The 23,006-nt window shown below is 43.0% G+C and overlaps 2 protein-coding genes across 3 annotated transcripts; one reads left to right on the forward strand and one right to left on the reverse strand.

Moving 5' to 3' along the window:
- Window positions 1-55: 55 nt before the first annotated feature.
- pld7 (phospholipase D family, member 7) lies at window positions 56-11,812 on the reverse strand. Of its 2 annotated transcripts, none has more exons than XM_026186680.2 (12): window positions 11,374-11,812; window positions 10,791-10,892; window positions 6,603-7,499; window positions 6,204-6,391; window positions 5,915-6,095; window positions 5,697-5,811; window positions 5,482-5,609; window positions 4,720-4,923; window positions 3,483-3,622; window positions 3,003-3,168; window positions 2,808-2,907; window positions 56-512 (listed from the first exon to the last, which is right to left on the reverse strand). In XM_026186680.2, exons 1-12 carry the CDS (start codon window positions 11,488-11,490, stop codon window positions 316-318), a joined length of 2,535 nt encoding a protein of 844 aa, XP_026042465.1. In that variant the 5' UTR covers window positions 11,491-11,812; the 3' UTR covers window positions 56-315. The 2 variants fall into 2 exon arrangements, with proteins under 2 accessions (XP_026042465.1, XP_026042476.1); XM_026186691.2 differs by lacking the exon at window positions 11,374-11,812 and adding an exon at window positions 11,079-11,352.
- gpr137 (G protein-coupled receptor 137) lies at window positions 11,763-20,253 on the forward strand. The gene is made up of 8 exons (XM_026186707.2): window positions 11,763-11,900; window positions 13,164-13,640; window positions 16,773-16,807; window positions 16,917-17,157; window positions 17,954-18,103; window positions 18,199-18,324; window positions 18,896-19,014; window positions 19,129-20,253. Exons 2-8 carry the CDS (start codon window positions 13,260-13,262, stop codon window positions 19,223-19,225), a joined length of 1,149 nt encoding a protein of 382 aa, XP_026042492.1. The 5' UTR covers window positions 11,763-11,900; window positions 13,164-13,259; the 3' UTR covers window positions 19,226-20,253.
- Window positions 20,254-23,006: the final 2,753 nt, after the last annotated feature.

Raw genomic sequence — 23,006 nt, forward strand, 5'->3', positions numbered from 1 at the left:
ACTTTTTCTGTTGTAAAAGTTCAGATTTTGTAAGAAAATCCAGAGAAAAGACGTCTTAAAGGTCTCCAGAATGTTGTTTTATTTATAATGTAACACACTTGTCACATCTGTCAGCATATTAAAAACACCACAGAGAAATTAAAAAAAACAAAATAATGTGCTCTGAAAACGCAACTATATACAGAAAAAAGGCAGCCAGTCGGTAAACTGCAATAAAACAAACAGCCAGCGGATTCTGCATAGATGCAATAAAGTTCAAGTAGTAGCAGCAAGAAAGCATACAGCTCTTCTAAATGCGATGCGCTTTTGATTCCCTCAATGGCGCGGGCACACGTCCACGTCTTCAACGGGGAGCGTGGAGGCGTACTCAGACCCCCAGTCTCTGAGGAACAGCTCCTCTGCTTGGCTCTGCAGAGTCTGCTGGCCCGGTTTAACAGCAGAGCCCGTCTGGTTCACCACCAAGCCCACGCCAGCCGTGAATGCAAAGTAGTTTTCTGACCAGTTGGACGTCCCTGTGAAGAGAAGCAGTTTAACAAGCTGGACCACAGGAGACTCTGGGTGAGAGCTACAGTCTCCATTTATCGAATGCTTTTCTATACTTTCTGTCACACGTACACAAGTTTAAAACAATGTGATCAGACAGTTTTTTACTCTTAGATCTGTATGTTGTGACAGAGATTGGAAATACCTAATATGGTCATTTTAGAAGCCCCGCCCACCTGGTGTTTAAACCGTGGAGGATGGCTTTACAAGGAGAGCAGCTAAAACAATTAGAGGATGAAGCGCTGCACTAAGACTCAATATGTGATGAACAGTGTTGAGTAAGTAACTTTAAATTAGTAACTTAGTTACATTACTAGTTACTTCTATCAAAAGTAACTCAGTTACTTCAAGTTACTTTCAGAGTAACTAGTTACTAGGGAAAGTAACTTTGGTTTAACTCAGAATTCTCTTGTTAATGTGTTGCTTCCGTAACTGGACACCCAGCCAGACTGCCAGTCTTCTAGCTTGCTTACTTGCCACAAGTGCACTGTGCCACCTACCAATAGAAAGGAAAAAAATAATGTGCAGACTTCCACGAGAGAAATCCCACGCCTGATTCTATCCTAGCCATTCTATCCTCGCTTTTTACATCCAACACAAAAACTGCAGTCGTGGTGCTTTCGATTGTACTCAGAACTCGGAAATTCTGCCTTCTGAATAGGAAGATGTAGGTAACACCAGACTGCAGATGAGCTGCTTACAGAGCTGGACTGGGACAAAAAAAAATCGTCCCGGGGAATTTGACTAGAGACCGGCCCACCATTATAGGAAAAATCATAAAGCCTTTGAATGAAAATAAACACTGTTGTGACAGTGATGTACACTGTTCTGATGGTATATATGTATCAATCTATCAATCGTTTGTTGTAAGACTCAGATAATTATTTTTTTTAAAAGCTAGACATTTTAAATGAGAATAAGAAAAAAAAGTATTTCCCCTCTCCCTTTTAATGCCCTACATGGACCCCTGGCAACACTTTGCTAGACCCGCCCCTGCACAGTTACCAGCTGTCAGCTACTTAGAAAAGGATCCTGGTGTTATTTGTCTCTCAGAAACAGTTCATAACTTCCCTTCAACTCATTCATGTCACCTAAAAGGTAAACCTGTTTCTCCATCACAGCTCTGATGTGATTCAGTAAGGACATCTCCTGGTTTCATCTTCATGTTTCCCTCTCACCACATAACCAAACCATATCATGACCAGCAGATTTACAGCTGTGGCTCCAGCAAACATCAGCTGATACTAGAAATTAATATTAAATAAATTCTAACAACAGCTGATCAAGCTTAAACGTGCTGCTGTTGTTTAGCGCGACATGGTTTCCTCTTTCTGGCGCAAAGTGGGCGATAAACAAACAAGAGACAAAAGCCGATCAGCTGATCATTGATCAATTTCATGATTGAAGTAGAAACAGGAGAGGGAGGGTGAGAGAATGAGAGAAGAAGAGGCAGCTGTGCAGCAAAGACAGAATAAATCCAGCTTTGTGTCTTTTTCATTGTAGCTGAAGTCCGGGACAAACTGTGCTCCTTTTCACCTCAATATGAAACGCGTAATAATTTCTCTGAATACGAGACGATTCTGTTTTTTACAGGACGGTTGGCAACTCTAATAATTAACCTTATGAACAAAATAAAGTTCAACATCAGTAACATAGCACCACCCAGCTGTATAGAAACGCCGTCATGCTAGCTAGCACGCAGTACGAAAATGTCAGCATAACAAAAATAAACTCAACCTAAACTTGGTTCATATCTGACCCAGATGGACTGCAGGTCATAACTTCTTACCTGAAGTTCAGTTCACCTGACACTCTCGGACCAGCGGCCGCTTCGGGTCTCTCCTCTTGCCTCCCCTTTCCTTCATCCACCTGCTGCCCTCCACCACTTGCTAATGTTATTGAATCTGTGGAAACTCCGCGATAGCCACCACACGAAGTAACGAGTAACGACCCTATCTAAATCCCAGTAACGCGTTCCTGGTTTTGGCATAATAACTAGTTACCGTGCTCGTTACCACAATAATAACGTAGTTACTGTAACGCGTTACTTAATAACGCGTTAGTCCCAACACTGGTGATGAATGCAAAGCTACTTTTGGAAAGTTCAAGAACAGAAACAGAGCTGAAATTGAGTATAATCGTTCCACTTTACAGACATTACCTACTAAATGTTAAAAGCTGGACACCTTATGCTGTTAAATTTTGCCTTTCACAGTTCAAAGGAGCTAAAAAGTGTTAAAATGTAGCCAGTGCTGGCAGCATACCTATATAGACCACTCTGTCTGTAACCATGTACTTGGCATGGTTGACTCGTGCAAAGGGAATCTTCTTCTGCTCTGCTGTTGAAGGCACTGTAAAGATTTTCTACAGATCATACAAAAAACGTTGCTTTAGAATCCGCCATGTCATCGGTGACTTAAAACGTTTCATGAAAAGAAAAATCAAATCTTCAAACGTACCACGTCAATGTCGCACGTCAGTGGATGCCTCCTGAGCACCTGCAGGGACTGCAGGAAGATGAACATGTCAGGAGAAGAATGCTCCCAGCAGCTGACCAGCAGTTGGACTCGCACGCCTCTGGTGCACGCCGCAGCACGCAGGGCCGTGTCGATGGCGGGCCAGAACCTGAAAATGAGAGACCAGGACATACTTTAAAGCTCTACAGCTTCCACAAGACACATCAGCACTTTTACTGTTTGATGCAGGCAGGTAGAAGCAGAACGAGCAAATTTCTTCCTCCTGAAATGCTCTCTGAGCGTGTGTACTTGATCTTAATGAGAGGCTGCTTTGTAAGCCAATCTTTTACCTTTTTAGTAAGTCGACATAACATTTTTTAACAGCATAACAGTAATTTCTGATTGTGTCTTGCATTAAGGTTGACTGACTTAAGAATCGCTATTAAATGACATGAACAGTGCAGCTGTGTGAGTGGAGTGTACCTGAGTGGCTCCGTGAACTGAGACAGTGGAAGGAAGTCCATGACAGAGATGTAAACGAATCCCTGAGCATCGTTGATGACAGACAGAATAGTGGACAGATCGTCAGAGCGGCCACGGGCTGAGATTTGTGGAGGGGCGCTCTGCAGAAAACAGACACAGCAGAAGCAATGATGATCAACAGAGCCAACACAGGAGGAAGAAAAGCCTGTGACAGCTGAGTGATGTCCTTATCTTGAGATTGGAATGGTGCAAAAGCAGTTTCAGACAAACATACAAATGTTGTTTTTTAGCTTTACACCAAAACATATTCAGGGCATAGTTACATTATGAAGATGATTTTATTTCAGGGGGCTAAACCAAAGTAAAAGTCCCAGAGTGCAATTGGTGTTTCTGTGAACCCACAACATGCAGCTAAAGGAGCTCTGGATACAAGAGCTCTATGAAACCTACACTTTTTTTTACATTCTTACAAAAAAAATAGTGCCCTGGTGATTGCAGACTCCTTTTTCATGGTAAAGAAAACCCGAGAGCACATCAGTCTTAGAGGGGTAAGCACAGAAGTAAGCATATCATTATCCAAGTCGAACATAAGAGGAATCTTGCAGAGAGTTCAGTACACCATGCAAACCAGCTATCGTAACAAAGACAGAAAGGGGAGATTAGACACAAACATCTACAAAAATCTGAACGAGCCCCAGAAATCCTGGTCCAGCATTCTCTGGACGAGGGAAGCTCAGATCAGCCTGCAACCGAAGGACAAAAGAAAAGAAACTGAAAGAGAAGATAAAACCACAGAGAAGGCTTGGAATGGTTTATGATCTGAAGTATGATGGCATGAACAGGGATGGCTTCCCGTGGCACTGGGCCACTAATGTGTATTCATGATGTAAAAGAAGGCAGTTAAAGACGCACCATCTGTACAGATTTAGAAAAGAACAGCAAATTAAAATAATAATGAACAAAGATGTTGGTTTTAATGTTTCTCTCACTGACTAAAAGACTCCAAACAAACCACAGACAGCAGCTGTCTGTCTTTTTTGTTTATTCCTGATCAAATGTTAGGATATTCCCATTCGTTCAGTGTTGGGAATAAATCTGTTTGTCATTGAGCATTTAGTATGATGACGTAACATAGACTCATCTGCCTGTGTCTATAAAACAAATAGCAATCGATGCAACACAGTTCCTGTAAAATGACAGCAGAACTCAAAAGGATTCCTCCTGAAAGGATACTCACAGAGAGGTAGACCTGAGCAGGGACCCCGTTGAACTTCAGATGCAGGGGCTTCTGGGAACTCGACAGGGCAGAGAGGCGAGCGGGCCAGTACGGAGGCAGGGAACCGTTTATCACACCGCCGATGCTCCAATACACCCCAAAGATCCGAAAGGCATCCTGAGCCAGGCAGCTGCAGTCCTCCACTGACAGACCCACCTCCTTCACCTTTGTTCAAGAGAGTCCACAGTCTGCATTAGCTCTGACACAGCACAGCCACTGTGCTAGTATGCACGATGTGTGGGCTGATACAGGGATGTAATTACTTCTTCTAAAGGGAAATGTATCATTTTCAGGTTTTAAAGCTGGACTCTGTATTTTTATTCATGGACTCCAGTAAAGCAGCTTTGCACAGTTCATGCTGGGCTTTGGTGTAGCTGCTCTTTTAGGGCCTCTCCCAGTTTACGTCTAACTGGCTGCCCCTCACCAACAGAGGGTTTAAATCAGCAGCTGAGCGGGGCTTCTGTGCCCATTGACAGAGCTGACCATATTAGAAATATTTCTTCTCTATGACAGCACAGAGGAAACAAAAACCATGAGACATCAGTCCTGCACTCTGTTGACACTAATGTACTTAAGCTGGGACGGATCTGTCTCCCTGCCCCACTTAAAAATGTTGTGTGGAGACTTCTTACTTGACATTACCCGACTAAAAACAGGGGGATTAGTGAGGATATCCATCTCTTATACAACCTATATATAATAGTTTAGGAGTTTGCACCATACCTGGCTTAGAGAGCGCCAGTCCATGTTAGCACTGCCCACATAGAAGTGCTTTTGGTCAACCACCCACAGCTTGGTGTGGACGATGCCTCCAGTAACGGCTTTGAGGTCCACCTCTCTGACCTCTGCACCTGCAACGGAAAAACAAAATAGCATGGGAAATTAATGCTGAAATTCCTTAAACGTCCTATTCTGAAACACAAACCTGGCACTCTTACCTGTCCCAGCCAGGTCGGCTGTGTCGTGATTTGACTGTTGGGGGGCGTTGACAGCGATCTGGAGCTTTACACCTTTGGATTCAAGTTTCATCAGCTGCTCAAAGACCTTTCTTCCCTGAGAATCATGCGAGGCCATTAGCTCAGAGGCTTAAAGCTTCAGGTACAACCATCTGATGTGCCGCATTGTGAGACCTGAGTGTGCAGGTGGTTGTGCTCACCTGAGAGTCTGAGGATTCGTGCGAGCCCAGATCGCTGTCCCGCAGTGTGAAATAAAAAGCGGCGATGTGGACTGAGCTGTTGGCTCTGTCCAGCAGGTGCAGCCAGCTGTCTGCGATGCTCTTTCTGGACGAGGGGGAAGACTGGTAGAGACCGACAGGAATGCTTTCCACCAGGTGCACTCTGAACAACAAGGACCACATTCAGCAGTACATTAGTTAATCCTGACAGGTGAATATAATATTTCTGACATAAATAACTCAAAAATATCCAGTTGCTGATATCATTTACCGACAGTCAGTGCTACAGGGCTCTGGTAACAATCCAAAGCCCTCCAGCCAGTGCAGCTCCAGCTGAGCCGTGAGCTGGGACACGGACATGGGAAGCCCGTAGTGCCACACGTGGTGAGAGAACCCTCCGAGAAGCAGCAAGGTGGTGCTCAGGAAGCAGAAGAGGGTAAAACTGGGACATCCTGACCTCTGAAGGATGATAAGGGGAGAATTTATACACTCCAACAGGCTACATCACACTCACAGCTTAAGCATAGCATAGCATACTGTGATGCATACCAAAGCTGCTACTGCAGGGAGTGGTAGAATTCTGAAGAATTCCTAAATATGCCTCAGCTGAGACGATCAAGGAAACAGACGCCAGTGGAAGCTCTCAGTCTCAAACAGTGACATAACTCACCTTGGCTGACTTGGTTGCTTTCACTTTAGCGGGCGTCTTTGGTGCTGCAGCAGCGTCTGAGTCGGGATCTGCTTTTTTCTCTTTGAGCTTTGGGAACTTTGACTGGCTTATGAGTAGTTTACGATCCTCCTTCACTTCCTCTGATCTCTCACCAGCCAACTCATCCTCACATTCAGCTTCTGATGAAGATATACTGTCCCTCAAACCAGCTGTGTTCAGTGGCTCTGTCTCCCATGGAGGTTCTTCGTCCATTATAGCTTCCACTTGGCTGTCCTCAGGTGCTTGAAAGATCTCTGCAGACTTTTCAGAGTCTCCAGATGGAGTGAGGAGAATCCTGTCTTTAACTGCGGGGTCGTACGTCTCCGCTGGCTCCTCCCAGGGTATCTTGCTGGGGAAGCTCTCGCGTGGCAGATGTGTTGTAGGCCCATCTGGGGTGGTTTCTGAGGTTTTGCTCTTGACTTGCTCTGATCTGAGAGCAGGCCGGGGGCTTGCAGTCAGAAGAGGGGAGTGAACAGGTTGAGCAGCAATCAGAGGGCCGTGAGCTGTCGCAAGAGCCACTTCTGTCCTGCTGAATGTAGAAGGAGCCTCGAAGCCAATTTTGGGGGTGTGGAACAATGGCGCGGGGAGCGCTGTTTCTCTGGGATCAGGCGGCTTGGACTTTGAAGTTTCCAGACTTCCAAGTTTCTCAGGAGGCTGAGCATGGACTGGAGTGTCCTTTCTGGGAACCGGCAGCTCCGTGCTCTGACTGGCTCCAGCGGGTCGCTTCTGGAAAGTTGGGATTCTGGAGACTGGTTTCCCACCTTTGCGGTTCATGTCTTCTTTCTCCTCGAGGTCTTTTTTCAAACTCTTTTCGTCAGCTTGGAGACGGTCCAGCACAACACTGCAATCCTTCAGATCCTGAGGAAGATGAAATATCTGTTATAAATCTGTGTAATCATGTAGCACACACACACACACACACACACACACACACACACACACACACACACACACACACACATGAAGCAGGGATTCTGAATAGCTTCATGGCACACACCAAAGGAAACGTAACACCTACGGCTATCTAAAAAGCTAGCAGTGAATCACTGAGAGACTTTTCCAGTCTTAGTCTTCCTGCTCCCGCTGGCTCCCGTCAACATCAAAGCTCCCACACTGACTAGCTACACCCATTTAAAGCAGCTCTCCTGACTGGTGCGTGGCTGCTGTTGACTTGTTAATATTTGTTTACCTGCATGACACGAGCCTTACCGTGGCTACAGCATTGTTTGACCTGATATTCTCATGGCAGTCAGTGCTCAACATTAGCCTTGCTCTGCTCCACCTCTGCCTGCTCATTTTCATAAATACACTGACAGCCCAGTGGTCCAAAAGTGGGTGTGGCCACTCTACAGGTCACATTTTATGGATGCTACATTAACTTGCGAGTAAAATATATAGCAGTGCCCCCTACAAACAAACAAACACTTAGATACGTACCTGCGTTTCCAAACATACTTCATATTACACCCGTCAGCCACAACATTGAAACCCCTGCACTGATTTTAATGGGTCACTTCATTGCACTGGGTCATTGCATTAATGTAAACGATACTTTGATACACTGTTGAAAGCCAAGCACATTTGCAAAACATGTTCAGCAACAGCCGCCAGGCTCCCCAGATCTACACTTCCAGAAAGATCCTCACTTATTAAAGACAATGAAGACAATGTCAAACCATATATGCATTCCCGTATAGTAAGTGAGACCTGGTGCTAAAGTGACCCAGCTGTAGTTAATCAGTGTCACCCATTTCATGAAAACTGGCACATTATGAAACAAAACAACCTCCCCAAACTGTTGAGAACAGAAACTGTAAAACAATCACGCCTGGAAGAACGTTTCTGTCTTAAACAAACAGCAATTTGTCTCCTCCCTTTTATCAAAAGAGCTGACGATGCACAAGTGGTAAAGACACGTTTTTAAAATGTGCTGCTGGCATCAGCATCATCATGCATTTTAATGATAATAATAATAATAAATTTTATTTATGAGCGCCTTTCAAGTCACCCAAGGACACTTTACAATAGGATAAAACACTTAGTAAAACAATGGCAGAATAAGAACAATAAAATAAAGCACAAGATAAAATGAACAAACAGTGGATTCACAGTGAATATGCAGATTTGAACAGATGAGTTTTGTTCTGCTAATCCAGTTTAGGGTCACAGTTGGGTAGGAGCCAATCCCAACTGTGAAAGGGTGAGAGACAGGGTACACCCTGGACTGGTTGCCAGTCTATGTGGCAAGGCTCACACACAGAGACAGAACAGATTTGCACTCATATTTGCAACTACGGCCAATTAACCCAACATGCATGTCCGAGTATCCAGAGAGACCCCAGGCTTCAGCTTTTGCAGATATATTGGAACCCAGCAAGTTTCATGTTTTACAGTTGCCTTTATTTTAATTACAGAAATACTCTACTATTCTGCAATATTCATTTACTTTAAATTCAACTGTATTCATATAATCATCACAGCAACAGTCACCTCAAGGTGCATTATACTGGGGTCTTCTCTCTACAATAATACAGGGAGAACCCCAACAATTAGTCGACCCCCTATGAGCAAGCACTTGGCAACAGTGGGAAGGAAAAACTCCCTTTTAACAGGATGAAAATTCCAGCAGACCCAGGCTCAGGGAGGGGCAGCTTCTCTGGTTGGTGGTAAGGGGAAAAAGACGAGACAATAGGCATGCTGCTGAAGAGAGCCAGAGACTAATAATAACTAAAGATTAAATGCAGAATGGTTTATAAACACAGGTTGAGTGAAGAAAAAACACTTGGTGCACCGTGGCCCCCAGCAGCGGATGCCCATTGCAGTGTAACTAAGGGAGGGTTCGGGGGTCACCTGATCCAGGCATAACTATCCGGTTGTTCAGTCTGACGTCACTAGCCGTGTCTGGGTCTAAACTCCGCTGCAGGTCCATATATCAAACGATCACTATGGCATTACTGAGAGTTGAAAAACTGTCTAAAGTCTTTCATCTTTAATAAAATGATCAGCGTTCTGCTCTACCAGGTGTAAGAATTGAGTTTAACATCCAGGCATCCATGAAAACGGAATTTATGACATTTAACGGAGTTAGAAGTTAGCAGGGAGTTAGCTCGCTAGCTTCTATCTAAATACAATATAGCATGTCCTGACTGTGGGGTTTTGGAAACAAATTAAAACGTACAGCTCTGTTATCACTTCCAGCATAAATGAAGACAGAAAACTAAACAGCAGTGACGTTTGTAGGGTTACTTAAGTTGGGTTGCTGGTATATAATGATGTGCTAGGTGACCGCTAGCGACACAGCTATGTTAGCATAATATAAACAAGCTAACTTTTTTTCCACTCGATAAAAGTTACCGTGAGTGTTCTCGGTGGTCAGGAACAAATGTAATCGCATGGCAGGATGCTGTAAAAGGACCAAACTTCAGCCAGGAGAACAACTGAGATAATCCATCCACAATACGAGGTTAGTCATTCATATACTGCTGCATAGGCTGGGCTGTAGTTACATCCTAAGGTTTTAAAGACTGAGCTTAAATAAATGATTAGTGGTAATAAAAGCCGAGGGAGGTCAACAGGGATCACTGACTGTTTTAGGAGCTTTTTGAGATCAAATAGAAGAAAATACATAACATTAAACATGTTAACAACACAAAAGCCATATTAAACGCAGACTACTTTAGACCCGGAAGTAGGATTCGTCGCGTCATCACTGAACAACCGGGAGGGAATGTTTTATAGAGTTTTAAGGAACCACAAGAATGCCAGCTGTCTGAGAACAAAGTGCTCTTTTGGGGTGATATGAGATATTTAAGAGAGAGATGAAAATAGATATAAGCCAGTATTGATTGTGACTATTCAATCTTCTGTTTATTACTAAATAAGCAACAGCTCTCTTCTCTGCCAGCAGGGCAAAGGAGGTTGAGACATTTCCGCACTGGCCTGCCAGTATTTCCCGGAAGCGGTTTTATGCAGCTGCAATGACACAAAGCAGGATATTTATACTGCAGGGCTGTGCAAATAGGAGCTCTGCCACACCCAGGAGGCCTCACAGGTGGCTCTGCTTTGCTCCCTCCCCCCACATCATGCGTGCACAGAACAATATCTGAAAGTGAGAGAAAGGGGGGTGTTTGTAGGTGAATTATAGCCTACCGTCAGATCTGCCTCCTCAGCAGCTTCCTCCTCCAGCTCAGCCTCACGTCTCTCCATCTCCTCCTGGAGCAGGAAAAGCTCAGAGTCTGACTCGTCTGACTCCTGACAGGAGATATCGGTAACACCGTTAACGTTAACAAGCGATGGAATAAAGCACTAGTTGCTGCGTGCACTCTGCATTAAGTGTGTTAACCATTAAAGTAACAGAAAAGGGGAAGGAAATAATATGAAAGGTATTTTTTGTTATTAACCACATATAAACATCCTAAGCTAGTTAAAAAAACTTACCATGATTAGAGACCTTTAACTAAGTTTTGGCTCGCACGCGGAGTTAGCTAAAACAATGCTAGCCGCTTAAGCAAATATTTATTGCGGTAAAAAAAAACAAAACTAAAGCAGTAAAGTTGGATGACTTAAGAGCAGTACGGCCTCTTTATAATCCTCGCTTAAGTATTCTACACGTATTAGCCAACTAACGTCTTCGCCGTTGACGTTAGCCAGTGAGCTACGTGGCCCACGATGAAGTTTGCAGCAGCGGAGGAAGAGGAGGCGGAAAGGAAAGGCTGAGTAATAGAAATCCCACCTCGTACGTAGCTCTCTCCTGCCTGCTCCTGGAGCTTCTCCTGGCTGTCGGTGTCGACGTCGGCAACTGTACCTCGCCGGGGCGGAGGGACTTTCTGGATCGCAGTACCATGGGCATCCTGGAGCACTTTTTTTTTTTTTTAATAATGCAGCACCTTCGTGACTCGAGGCTTAACGGACGCTGCGGAGCGTTAACAGCGGGCTCGTTTGTCTGCGGTGCCGAGGAGAGCTCAGCGACACACCCGCTAAAGCTACGCTTCAGTTGATTTTTTGGGATATACTCACATTTATTAAAAACAAATCGATTGGGTCGTGTAAACAATCTTTAAATTGATTTGAATGCACCTACCTTCACGCCATACGTAAACAACAAATTGAAAAAACCGCGATTTCCTGTCTTCGCTGATTGGCGGTTGAAATCAAAACTGTGGCTCCTCCCACAAGTCTTGACTCACGTCACACAATGCGGAAACCAAAAAGGGATTACCGTCGTCGGCTGCACATCCCAGGAGTCCTTGCTCGCGAAAGGTAAGCGCTGTCTTTGTTGTTAATAAATTATTGCGGGTGTCTTGCGTGTTTTATGGTTCTAATGAGGAAGCAGACGGCCTCTGACCGCTGGCAGTAGCAACACTTCACATTAGCGCTGGCTCACAGTTACTTTCAGTTAGCCTGGCTGTGGCTGAAGACCCTGAGCGGAACAGCCGGTTGTTTATGCTTTTGTAAAGCTCAAAGGAACCTCAAGAGCATAAAAGCAAATCAATTACATAACGGAAGTGTGACAGAATGTGGCCGATTGTTGCTGTTACTGTGTTATGCTGTTTTAATGTTCTGCTGTTATCATTAATAACAACTGCATGACTGATTGAAAAGATATAGTTTTGTGGAAATCGGATTCGATTTTTCTTTCGAGGTTAGATATTTTATATCACAGTACTACAATATGAATCAAAGGCTTGGACACTACTGACCACACAGGCCACTACTTGGTCGACTGATCTACTTTGCAGTATGTTGTTCTGAAAACCGAGGAAAAAATCATCTTCCCATTGAACTTTGTGTTTTTCTGCCTATTTGAAGCTAAAATAGAAAGAAAGTGTACTTTATTGGTCCCCGTGGGGAAAATCCCTCTCTGCATTTAACCCATTCACTCAGTGAAGCAGTGGGCAGCCACTGGGCGCCCGGGGAGCAGTGTGTAGGGACGGTACCTTGCTCAGGGGTACCTCAGGGTAGTTGTTCAGGGGAATCGAACCCCCGACCTTCCGATCATGGGGCCACCACTCTACCTACTGAGCTATCCCTGCCCTGTAGGCAGGAAAACACATGAGATATTAATGGAAAGCCCAGGATGTCCTCTATTAAGTACATCAGGACTTAGTAGGGTAGCTCAAATAATCAAAAGATGTAGACCAAAAACAAATGTCTATTACAGAGGACATAAATGAATAAGCTAGTTCTCAGGAGGATATATTTATTTCTTTTTCCTCGTAATGATTTCTGTTACAAGCACAGTAGTTGTAAACGTGCCTGCATGTCACCTGAGGCAAGTGATTTGGAGAGGGCCTGTTATCACATGAGAACGCTGCGTGTGATAACATGCAGTGTTCTCATCATTCTTCTTGATCAAACAGCCCACACAAAAGGATGGAGGTGTATTTTAGGCCACTGTCCTACTGTGTGAAGGGATATGATCAAGGTACACAGGGGTGACACTGAGGATAGATTCTCTGATCACATTTGTGTTATCAAGATTGTTTTTTTCCCCATCTTCTAACTTCTTGTTTTTTCATTCAGGTCTCATGTAATCCCCTCTGACAGAGAAGATAAGCTTTGGTTCTCTAATGATGATGATGATGACAATGCCAGCTATTTAATCACATCAGTAGTCCAATGGAAGCCCCAGTTACAGCCACCCCTCCTGCCAACTCCTCCAATTCGCCATCCCCGGCCCCCCTGCGTCCTGCTGTCGCCCCCTCGGTCCAGCTTAGCTTTACCGTCCTCTACACCACTTTGTACGCCGGGCTCTTTGTGGTGGTGTACGTGCAGCTGTGGCTCCTCTACATCTATGGACACAAGCGATGGAGCTACCAGAGCGGCTTCCTGTACCTCTGTCTGCTGTGGGCTGCCCTTCGCACCACCTTGTTCTCTTTTTACTTCCATGATGCCCTGCAAGCCAACCACCTCCCCGTTGCAGTGTTCTGGCTCCTCTACTGCTTCCCCGTTTGCCTGCAGTTTTTCACTCTCAGCCTCATTAACCTGTACTTCACTCAGGTAAGGTTGAAGGGATGTGGATGGGGAAACGTTCTTAAAAATCTTGTGTCATTTAGAAAATGTTGCTCAGAATGTAAAAAGAGTTGCTCTGGTACAGCCGTGGTGATAAAAGCACAAATAAAACTAGTCAGAGGAAAACACAAGAGCCCCTTACAGTGGATCATGTGTCCTCAGCTACAGCGCCACATTTTTTTTCCAACAATATCTTTATTATTTTTTACATTTTAATGACTTGCAAACAGTCCAACATTCTAAATACTACATGAACATACACTCCTCTCAGACAGCAAAAAGAAAGCAACAAAGTCGTCAGATTTGTCACTCCGTTAAAGGCCTAAATTTGTCATTATCCCAAATCAAATGTCATTGCCCTCAGTCCTCGTCCTCCTCAGATAATACAAATCCTTCTACAAAATTTACAAATGGTCTCCACACCTTCTCAAAAACATCCAATTTCCTTTTCAGTATACATGTTATCCGCTCCAATGGCAAAGCCACCATCATTTGTTTTATCCACTGTGTGATACTCGGTTCCCTTGTTTTTTTCCATTTTAGTGTGATTAATCTTTTTGCTTGTAACAAACCCATATCAATAAGCATTCTGTCACTTTTTGTGTACCTCATGTTTTCTGGGTACAATCCCAGAATAAGGAAGCCAGGATCCAAAACAACCTCTTTGGATAATATTTGTTTCATAGTTTGTGTTACTGCAGCCCAAAAGGATCCTATCTTCCTGCAATCCCAAATACAATGCCAAAAGTTACCTTTATCTTCATTACATTTATTATAAGTGTCTGGAATATTAGAGTTGTACTTATTTAATTTTTCCGGAGTAACATATATTCGCATTAACCATTTGTATTGCAACAACCTTAGTCTAGAATTAATAGTTTGTTTATGAGCTTTTGCGCAAACCAATGCCCATTGTTCCGTGGATATGTCCTTCTTTAAATCATTTTTCCAGGCGTTCAACCTTCCCAACGAATTGTCAGATGTTTTGGACCTAATCAATTTATATATTTCTGATATTGCCCCTTTTTTTGAACTGCTTTTGCTAATTATGTCTTCCAATTCTGATTTTGGTGGTTTGGTGCAGGTATTATTTTGATTTGCTCGAATGTAACTTCTAATTTGGAGATATTTGAAAAATTGCTTTCTATCTATATTATATTTATGTCTAAGCATATCAAAGGAAATATCTTGAGAATCTGTTGCATACAAATCTTGGATTTTTTGTAGTCCTTTAATTGACCATTGTCTAAAAACTTTATCCTCTCTTCCTGGTCTGAAATCCTGGTTTCCCCACATCGGTGTAAACTGTGACAATACAACAGGTTCCTTCTTATATCTTTTTACACCATACAACACTTGGACCATGTTCTTTACCATTGGATTTTTTGCCTTTTTAATCAAGTTTATTGCTCTGTCTGAGAAAAAATATAAAGGTAAAGGTGGATACATCTGTCCACTATCTCTGTTATTTCTTTAGAAAGTCTTTCATAGTCATTTTCCACGATCTCACTTAATTTGGGCGAAATCATTATTCCTAAGTACATAAAGTCCTTTACTGTCTTAAAATGAGATGTTACTATGGGTGGGTTTTTCCTTTCTTCTTCATTTAGTAATAAAACGGATGATTTAGATTTGTTAATGACATACCTGATATTTGACCAAACTCCCCTATCAATCTAAGCAGAGCAGGTATAGATTCTGTTATTTTAGAGAGATATACTATTACATCGTCTGCGTACAACGAAATCCTATGTTCTACTTCATTTACCATAATTCCTGTCAATGATAAACTCGAACGTACGGCTATAGCTAATATAAACAACAGTGGGCTTATCGGTGAGCCTTGTGGACATCCCCGTTTCACCCTTATTAGTTTAGAGATATTTTTGTTTGTCAAGATTTCAGCAGTTGGATTTGAGTGTAATAATTGTATCCATCTTCGAAACACATCTCCATAACCAAATCTAGTCAGAACATCAAAAAGATAAGGCCACTCGACCCTATTGAATGCTTTTTCAGCATCCAGTGAGAGTAAGGCCCTCTCTGAAGAATTGTTTAGTCCGTTTATAATGTTAAAGACTTTTCTTACATTATGTAGACCTTGGCGCCCCAATATGAAACCGTTTTGATCTCTTTGAATTACTGAGGGGAGAATATCTTGCAGACGTGTTGCTAATATTTTACCTAACACCTTAAAATCAGAATTAAGTAAGCTTATCGGCCTCAAATTTTCACATTCATTACTCGGTTTTCCTGGTTTAGGTAACAAAATGATTAGTGATCCTGTTACTGATTTAGGGAGACTTCCTTTGCTTAATGATTCCTGATACATTTCCAATAGCGGTTTCATTAATTTACTTTTAAATTTTTTATAAAAATCAATTGGGAATCCATCTGGTCCAGCTTTTTTACCTGATCTCATATTGTTAATTGCCCTGCTTATTTCCTCTTCGATGATTTCTGCATCTAATTGTTGTTTTACATCGTCAGCGATAGTAGGAATATTTATTTTATCCAGAAACGCATTTCTGGAGTTTTGATCTGATCTATCCTGGGATTCATAAAGTTTTTCATAATAGTTTCTAAACTCCTTGTTTATTTCAGTCGGATCCATTATCATTTCCCCTTTGCTGTTTATAATCGACGTTATATTTTTCTGCACTTCCAATTGTTTAATTTGCCATGCCAATATTTTTCCAGGTTTCTCTCCTTGTTCATAAAAAGACTGATTTAATCTCAAAATGTTCGAAGCTGCTCTATCTCAGCGCCACATTTTTATTCTTGGTCTTTACATGATTCACAATTCAAAATAACCACTGTTCATTTTAAACTGGAGCCTGGTGCAGCCGTTCAAGTAATCTACTGTGAAACATGATGTTGTAGCTCCTTTCCCTTTCACGCAACTTCCTTCTAATTGATCGTATTAAAAAAAAGGCTAACAGCTCTTGTGACTATTATGCTCGTGCCACAGACTTCAAAGAAGTATAACAGGACTGACTACTCGGCTGTGTTACCTGCAGTTCTGCCCCCATCAGATCTTAATCAAGCCTGTTGTGTTTTGAGCAGGATGCATTCTTTGTGTCTTTATGTTTATGTGGGTGTCTTTGTGTCTTTGTGCAGGTATTAGTGAAAGTGAGAGAAGTGGACAGAGGGCTGTAAGTTTTACATCATTTTCCTGTTGTTAAATCTAGAAAAGCGCCTCGTTATGTTATTGTTATGAGCCCTAATCGTCCCGATTGGACCCCCTGTATGTATGTTCCTCAGGTGGGCAGCAAGGTGTTTGTACGGTGCGCTGAACGCCATCTTCTTCTGCGTCAACGTGGTGTGCGCTGCACTCGGGGAACGAACCAGCGATGGCGAGAGGGGAGAGCGCACCTGGAATCTAGTCCTGGTTCGAGTTGTGGTCAACGACTTGCTCTTCATCCTGGAAGCAGTGCTGCTGGCCTCCACGCTGTTGCTCCTGACCCGACACTCGCGGTCCGCCAGCATCCACCTGATCAGCAGGGTGTGTTCAACGTTGTTCCCCAGAGAGAAAAATAGGGATATGCTAATCTTGCACTCACTATTGACTTCACTGCACTGGAGTTTATACTCAACGAACGATGCATCTGCAGCTCAGATGTGTCTAGACAAGCTAGCTGTTTAAGAAAGGAAATCTCGTGGTATCTACTCAAAGTATGTCAGTATCAGCATCAAACATGAAGAAGTGGTACTGAGCCAGCCCTGATGAACCGAGCCAAGTTTAACAGCAGCACACGCATGATTAAACTCATGTTTAGTCCTGAGCTGCTTGGAAAAACAATGCGTGTCATGTCTCCAGTCTGAGAAGATCACGGGACTGACATCACTTTGACATCATCGGGGTTATCTCAGCTTGAGCTGCTACACTACATATCTCCAACAGATCGTTTTAGGTGTTGCGTTAAAGGCAGCGAGGCTCCTTTTTAGCTACACAAAAGACATTTCCTCAGGTGAGAGGTGAGACGTCTTCACGAGAGCCTACAAAGAAGTCCAGTTACCTTCAGCTCAAGTGCTTAAAACTACCAGAACCTGGATCACAGACAACCTGCACCAATGTCTGTAACAGATCTGTGTAATAAGCACTGAGATGCATTATGGGAACTGTAGGATCCAACATTACTTGAGTGATATAATGGATGAAAGCAATGTTGAGCATAGCCAGAAAAAAAATGTGATGCTGGACACAGAAAAGCCAGGATACTACCATAAAGAGCGATGGAGATGTCTGTATTTTGACAGTACTCCAGGCTAACTTTGTTTTTATTTTTTAACCTGACCAGGGGACCACAGTGTGGCGTACAGCAGCACTGGGAGGAGCAGTGATCTTCCTGTTTGCCAGCAGAGCCTGCTACAACCTGACCGTCCTGTTTCTGTCCCAGAAGTATCGGGTGGAGTCCTTTAACTATGATTGGTATAATGTCTCTGACCAGGTAAGGATCCAGTACCAAAGCCTTCATGTCTGCTTAACAACTTTGGACAATTAAGGTGCCCCTAAAGAGCACTTTCTGCACTTACTTGTTTTAAGGCGGACTTGGAGAGTGAACTCGGCGACAGGGACTACCTGGTCTTCGGTGCCATTCTCTTCATGTGGGAGCTGCTTCCAACTGGCCTCCTCATCCTTATCTTCAGAGTTCGCCGGCCTGCTCAAGAGGTAAATCTAGTGGATGTGAAAGTAATGTCCCGAACTAAAAATCTACTAATGACACCTGAGACTGTATTAAATACAATTATTTACTGCTTTATTACTCAAAAAAATAGTGCAAAATCACAACAGCAGTCGCCTCAAGGTGCTTTATATTGGAAGGTAAAGACCCTACAGTAATATAGAGAAACCGCCAACAATCATATGACCCCCTGTGAGCAAGAACTTGGCAACAGTGGGAAGGAAAAACTCCCTTTTAACAGGAAGAACCCTCTGGTAGACCGGGCTCAGAGTGGCAGCCATCTGCTGTGACCGGTTGGGTTCAAAAGTGGGAGACAGAACAGAAGACACGCTGTGGAAGAGATCCAGAGATTAATTATAACTAATGCTCTTCCTCCCATTCTACTTTTAAGTAACCACAGAACCTAAAAGTAAGCCCGCAGACTGAGAGCGAAGTGCTCTAATGGGGTGATATGGTACACTGAGGTTTTTAAGATAACATAGGGCCCGATTATTCAAGACCTTGTGTGTAGGGAAAAGGATTTTTAATTCGAAACATTATTTCATCTCATTCTCACAGAACAGCATCATGGCTATAAACAACAGGGTCCTGCCTCGGCCGTACTTCTTTGACGACCCTCAAGGCAGCGATGAGGACATACCCGCTCCATGGGCCAATGGTTCAAATTCAAACATAAGGTACAAGCACCACAAAATCTGATACACGCAGGTCATTACCTTAAAGCTGATCACAGGGTTTCAGAAGTGTGAGAAGAGCTCTCATCTTCTTCTTTTCTTGCTTTTCCCCCACAGCTGGTACGGATCAGAGACCGCGCCGCTCCTATTTGCCAACAATCCTCCAGACCAGAACCACCAGCACCACACTCTGTATTCCACTCCTCAAAACTGACCCCCCCCCCTCCCCGAGTTCTTGTTTCCTTGATGACATTTAACTCAAAGACAAGCCGCTCTCTCTCCTAGACACACTCACAGCCAGTAGTCCCTCACTGTGTGAGCAAATTTGCACTGAAAAGTCTCAGGAAATCATCACCAAACAGTGAATATGCACCTTCTATTTTTCTAAAGAGACTGTATTTAAAAAGTTCTTCCTCATTTAAAGGGAACAAGCTATGTAGAAACAGACCAAACTGACTTAAACTGGCCAGTACTGCTCTCTCATGAAGATCATACTGAGCTACAGCCACAGGTTGACTTCACACACATGCCATTGTTCAATTTTGGAGAGACCCTTGCCATTTCCAAAGAAGAGGATGGCACACGCGGCCTCATTTGCATTCCTGTCGGTGTGATGTCGATGCTAAGTTCAGTGAAGTTAAACAGCGACTTTTTACAGGCTCACATGTGATCGTTTGTCTTGTAGACAGACTGTTTCTTTTTGGTGTTTGCAGCTAAGTACTGTTTTAAGACCAGGGATGTCCTTGGCCTGTACACTGCTGCTGGTATAGTTTTCTTTCATCTTTTTTAAAGGCCAGTGTTTGCTCCCATGTCTGTAAAAAGTTGCATCGTTTAAATATTTCTAAGTTGACTGAAGTCCTTATTGGATCTCTAAGTTTAACTTATTTTATAACTGTGGGTCTACCTGTAATTAGAGTTGGAAATCAAACGCGACTCACCCTTTGCGACTTTTATGCAAAAAAACCAACTTCCTCATAGTCTGTCACTCACCTGTGGTTTGGACTTATCCACGTGACAGGTATGTACTGTCCATGCTACGGACCAATAACAACATCAGAATAAACCTGCTGGGCATGTTGCTGAGCAGAAAATCTATGTGGTAGAAATTCTGTATCTACAGTGGTGCTGTTATGCATTTTAGCCCTGTTACTGTGAAGGGTATGTGACTCGCTCTTTGAAATTCAGGACTCCTTTTGTCTTTTATGTAATTGTTGACTGATAAAAAATAATAATCTAAAAAGACTCACTGTGCCACATGCATTACTTAGTGCTTCAGTGTAAGGGTCCGCAACTGCTTTGGGGTTTTCATCACAAATATCAAGTCCACTAAGTCTGAAAACATGACCAACACCTAACTAAAGATGCATGTTAAATAATTCTTCCATTAATTATCTGGATGAATATTGACCATGGACTGTATGAAAAAGAAAACAAAGCTGCAGATGAGTTTGGAAAGTGGAGTCAGCATTAAAGTGTTTTAAAACCTGCATTCTTTTTAATGGCCAGCAGGGGGCGATGACAATGGCTGTCAAAAAGATGTTCTGAAGTCTTTGGAAAATGGCCCTCTGATCATTTTTGGGCTCAGTGACTAGTTTCAGCTAATAGACTAAAACATGAAATTAATTTAGTAAATTATTGGTCCTAGTAGTAGAGCTGGATGGATCAATCCAAATATCTATACTATTAATACCAGTGCTGATATGGTTATTGGATTGATACTAGCACAATAGGATCAATACTTTATTTCTAGAGTCCCAGAACCTCGAGTAATGTCACTGACATGTGTCATCATGGCATGATGGGTTGCTGTTTTAAAAAATGTTATAATCTTATTCCCTTAATAAATGGAACCATTTGACCTGCACTGGAGCAGACTGGGTTTGCAATGATGCAGATGTTTCCCAGTACAAAGTAAAACCAGGGTTAACCCCAAATTTATCTGGATAAGCCAAAATTCTGCTTTGTAGTGCAGGCCTCTGGTTTCAAACCACCAAGACGTGAAACCAAACGCTTCAAGCAGCACTTTACAAGCTGATGTGTGATAGTACAGCAGCCATCTTTCGTATACAGTCTGTGCCTAACATCTATAGATAATGACTGGACACAATACCAGTGTTGTTAAACCTTCAGTCACTGTTATATCGTACATGGTGGGAAAAGAATAAATGCCTGACAAGAGTTTGCAGTTGTACAACACACCAACTGCACATAAAGGACAAGTGAACCTTAAGATGCAGTGCTGACATCCGAGTTTTTCCTCAATGATTCTGGCTAATGCCCGACTTTCAGATACCAGAAACACGAAAACATTTTAGCCTGATTGAACTCAGCGTTAAAAGAAATGTTGTGCAGTAGTTCTGTCTAGGGATGGGTACCGGTATCCGGTGCCATGATGGCACCGGTTCTGACATAAACGGCAGTAACCAGACCGAAAAGCAGCGCACATTTCGGTGCTTTTTTTTTCCTGAGCTGTGATACACTTTAGATTCTAGCCAATCATTTTACGTTTCCGAGGATAGTAGGCGGGTCCAGGTACGTACGTTCTTTTAGAGCAGAGCTACAGATTAAAAATGCCCAAGGCAAAGCGGTCGAAAGTCTGGCTGTACTTCACAGCAAAAGATGCAAACTCAGCAGCCTGTAACAAGTGCTTTAAGCTGATACTGTGATATTGTCAAAGGAGGTAACACCTCAAATCCGATGAAACACGTGGCGACGCATAACGTTTTTTTAAAAGCCGAGAAATGCTTGCTGCAAGACCTCACACCAAGCACATCTACTGTGGGTGTGATGCCTGTTATCGACCCGGAGTTAGCAACATCCCCCAAAAACCCGAAGAGTAGAGTCCTGGGCCCGTATCCCTAAAGAATCTTTGTGCAAAAAGTGGCTCCTAGCGGCCAAATTCTAAGAAAATTCTCAGAGTCATGACGTTTTCTTAGAATTTCCCCTAAAAGTGACACGACAATCCCAGTTAATATAAAAGCTATTCCTCAAGATTCCTAGCGCTTAAAAGGGCTCCTAAGGCGAGATCTGCTAAGAGCAGGGAAGAGGACTTTTAGTGGCTTAGGAGTTCCCCTAAGCAGATGCACAAAATGGCCAACAGAAGAGGCAGGAGAGATGTCCTGCAAACACTGGATGACAGGGAATTATTGAGATGCTACAGATTGGATCGTGCAGGAATCATGTTTGTGGTGGATCTCCTCAGAGATGCAATTACTTCACCAACTCGACGCCACAACACTATTACACCGGAGACGAAAGTAATCACAACCCCGAGGTATTTGGCAACCGGGAAAATGCAACAATGCAGCAGTGATGACTTGGGTCTGCAATCACAGACATTGCTAAAAGCTGAGCCATGTTACCCTCGTTAAGACCACACTGGACTTGTAACGTTGTGATTTCTACTTCATTAAGGACAGCCTCTTGAGATAGGCCATCTTGTTTTCAACGGGGTCCATATGGGAGTGAAAGTACAAAATATGCCAGCTAGGATATTAATATGAGCAAATAAGACACGAATCATTATTTGAACAGGGTGTAATGAGTTTAAGTTTTCACATATTTTAGATTCTAATGGCTATAACCCCTACAGCTTACTATTCATTTTCCAGATATTTTCTTGAATGTGAAATATTATTTACAATTACAGTCAGCATAAGATTAGAGTATATAATATGTTTATTGATTTGAGGGTACATCCTTTGCTCATTATCACCAAAAGCTCATTTCCATCAAACTTGTAGGATCAACCAATCACGGCTTTTGAAATGATGACTCATACCTAGCAACGGGGTCAACCACACCTCCTCACTAAGATAGGATTTTCCATCCATTCCTTGCTCAGAGTTCACTGAAAATGTTCTGGAATCACTTCTAAGCTAAAACTCCTGGCAAGGAATTTTTAGGTTAAGTTAGGAGCTCTCTGAGAGGATTCTCAGAATCTTTAGGGATACGGGCCCTGGCCCCTAGCAGTGTTGCCAACTTAGCGAGTTTTC

The sequence above is a fragment of the Astatotilapia calliptera genome, chromosome 2 (genome assembly GCF_964374335.1).
Source record: "Astatotilapia calliptera chromosome 2, fAstCal68.1, whole genome shotgun sequence".
Taxonomy (NCBI): Eukaryota; Metazoa; Chordata; class Actinopteri; order Cichliformes; family Cichlidae; genus Astatotilapia; species Astatotilapia calliptera.

Coding starts and splice junctions, on each gene's coding strand:
- pld7 (XM_026186680.2), bottom strand. CDS start 11,490: ATGCCCATGGTACTGCGATCCAGAAAGTCCCTCCGCCCCGGCGAGGTA. Junction 7,500..10,790: donor CTGAGGAGGCAGATCTGACG/GTAGGCTATAAT, acceptor CATCTTCCTCAG/GATCTGAAGGATTGCAGTGT. Junction 5,812..5,914: donor ACGAATCCTCAGACTCTCAG/GTGAGCACAACC, acceptor CATGATTCTCAG/GGAAGAAAGGTCTTTGAGCA.
- gpr137 (XM_026186707.2), top strand. CDS start 13,260: ATGGAAGCCCCAGTTACAGCCACCCCTCCTGCCAACTCCTCCAATTCG. Junction 18,325..18,895: donor TTCGCCGGCCTGCTCAAGAG/GTAAATCTAGTG, acceptor TCATTCTCACAG/AACAGCATCATGGCTATAAA. Junction 19,015..19,128: donor GGTTCAAATTCAAACATAAG/GTACAAGCACCA, acceptor TTTCCCCCACAG/CTGGTACGGATCAGAGACCG.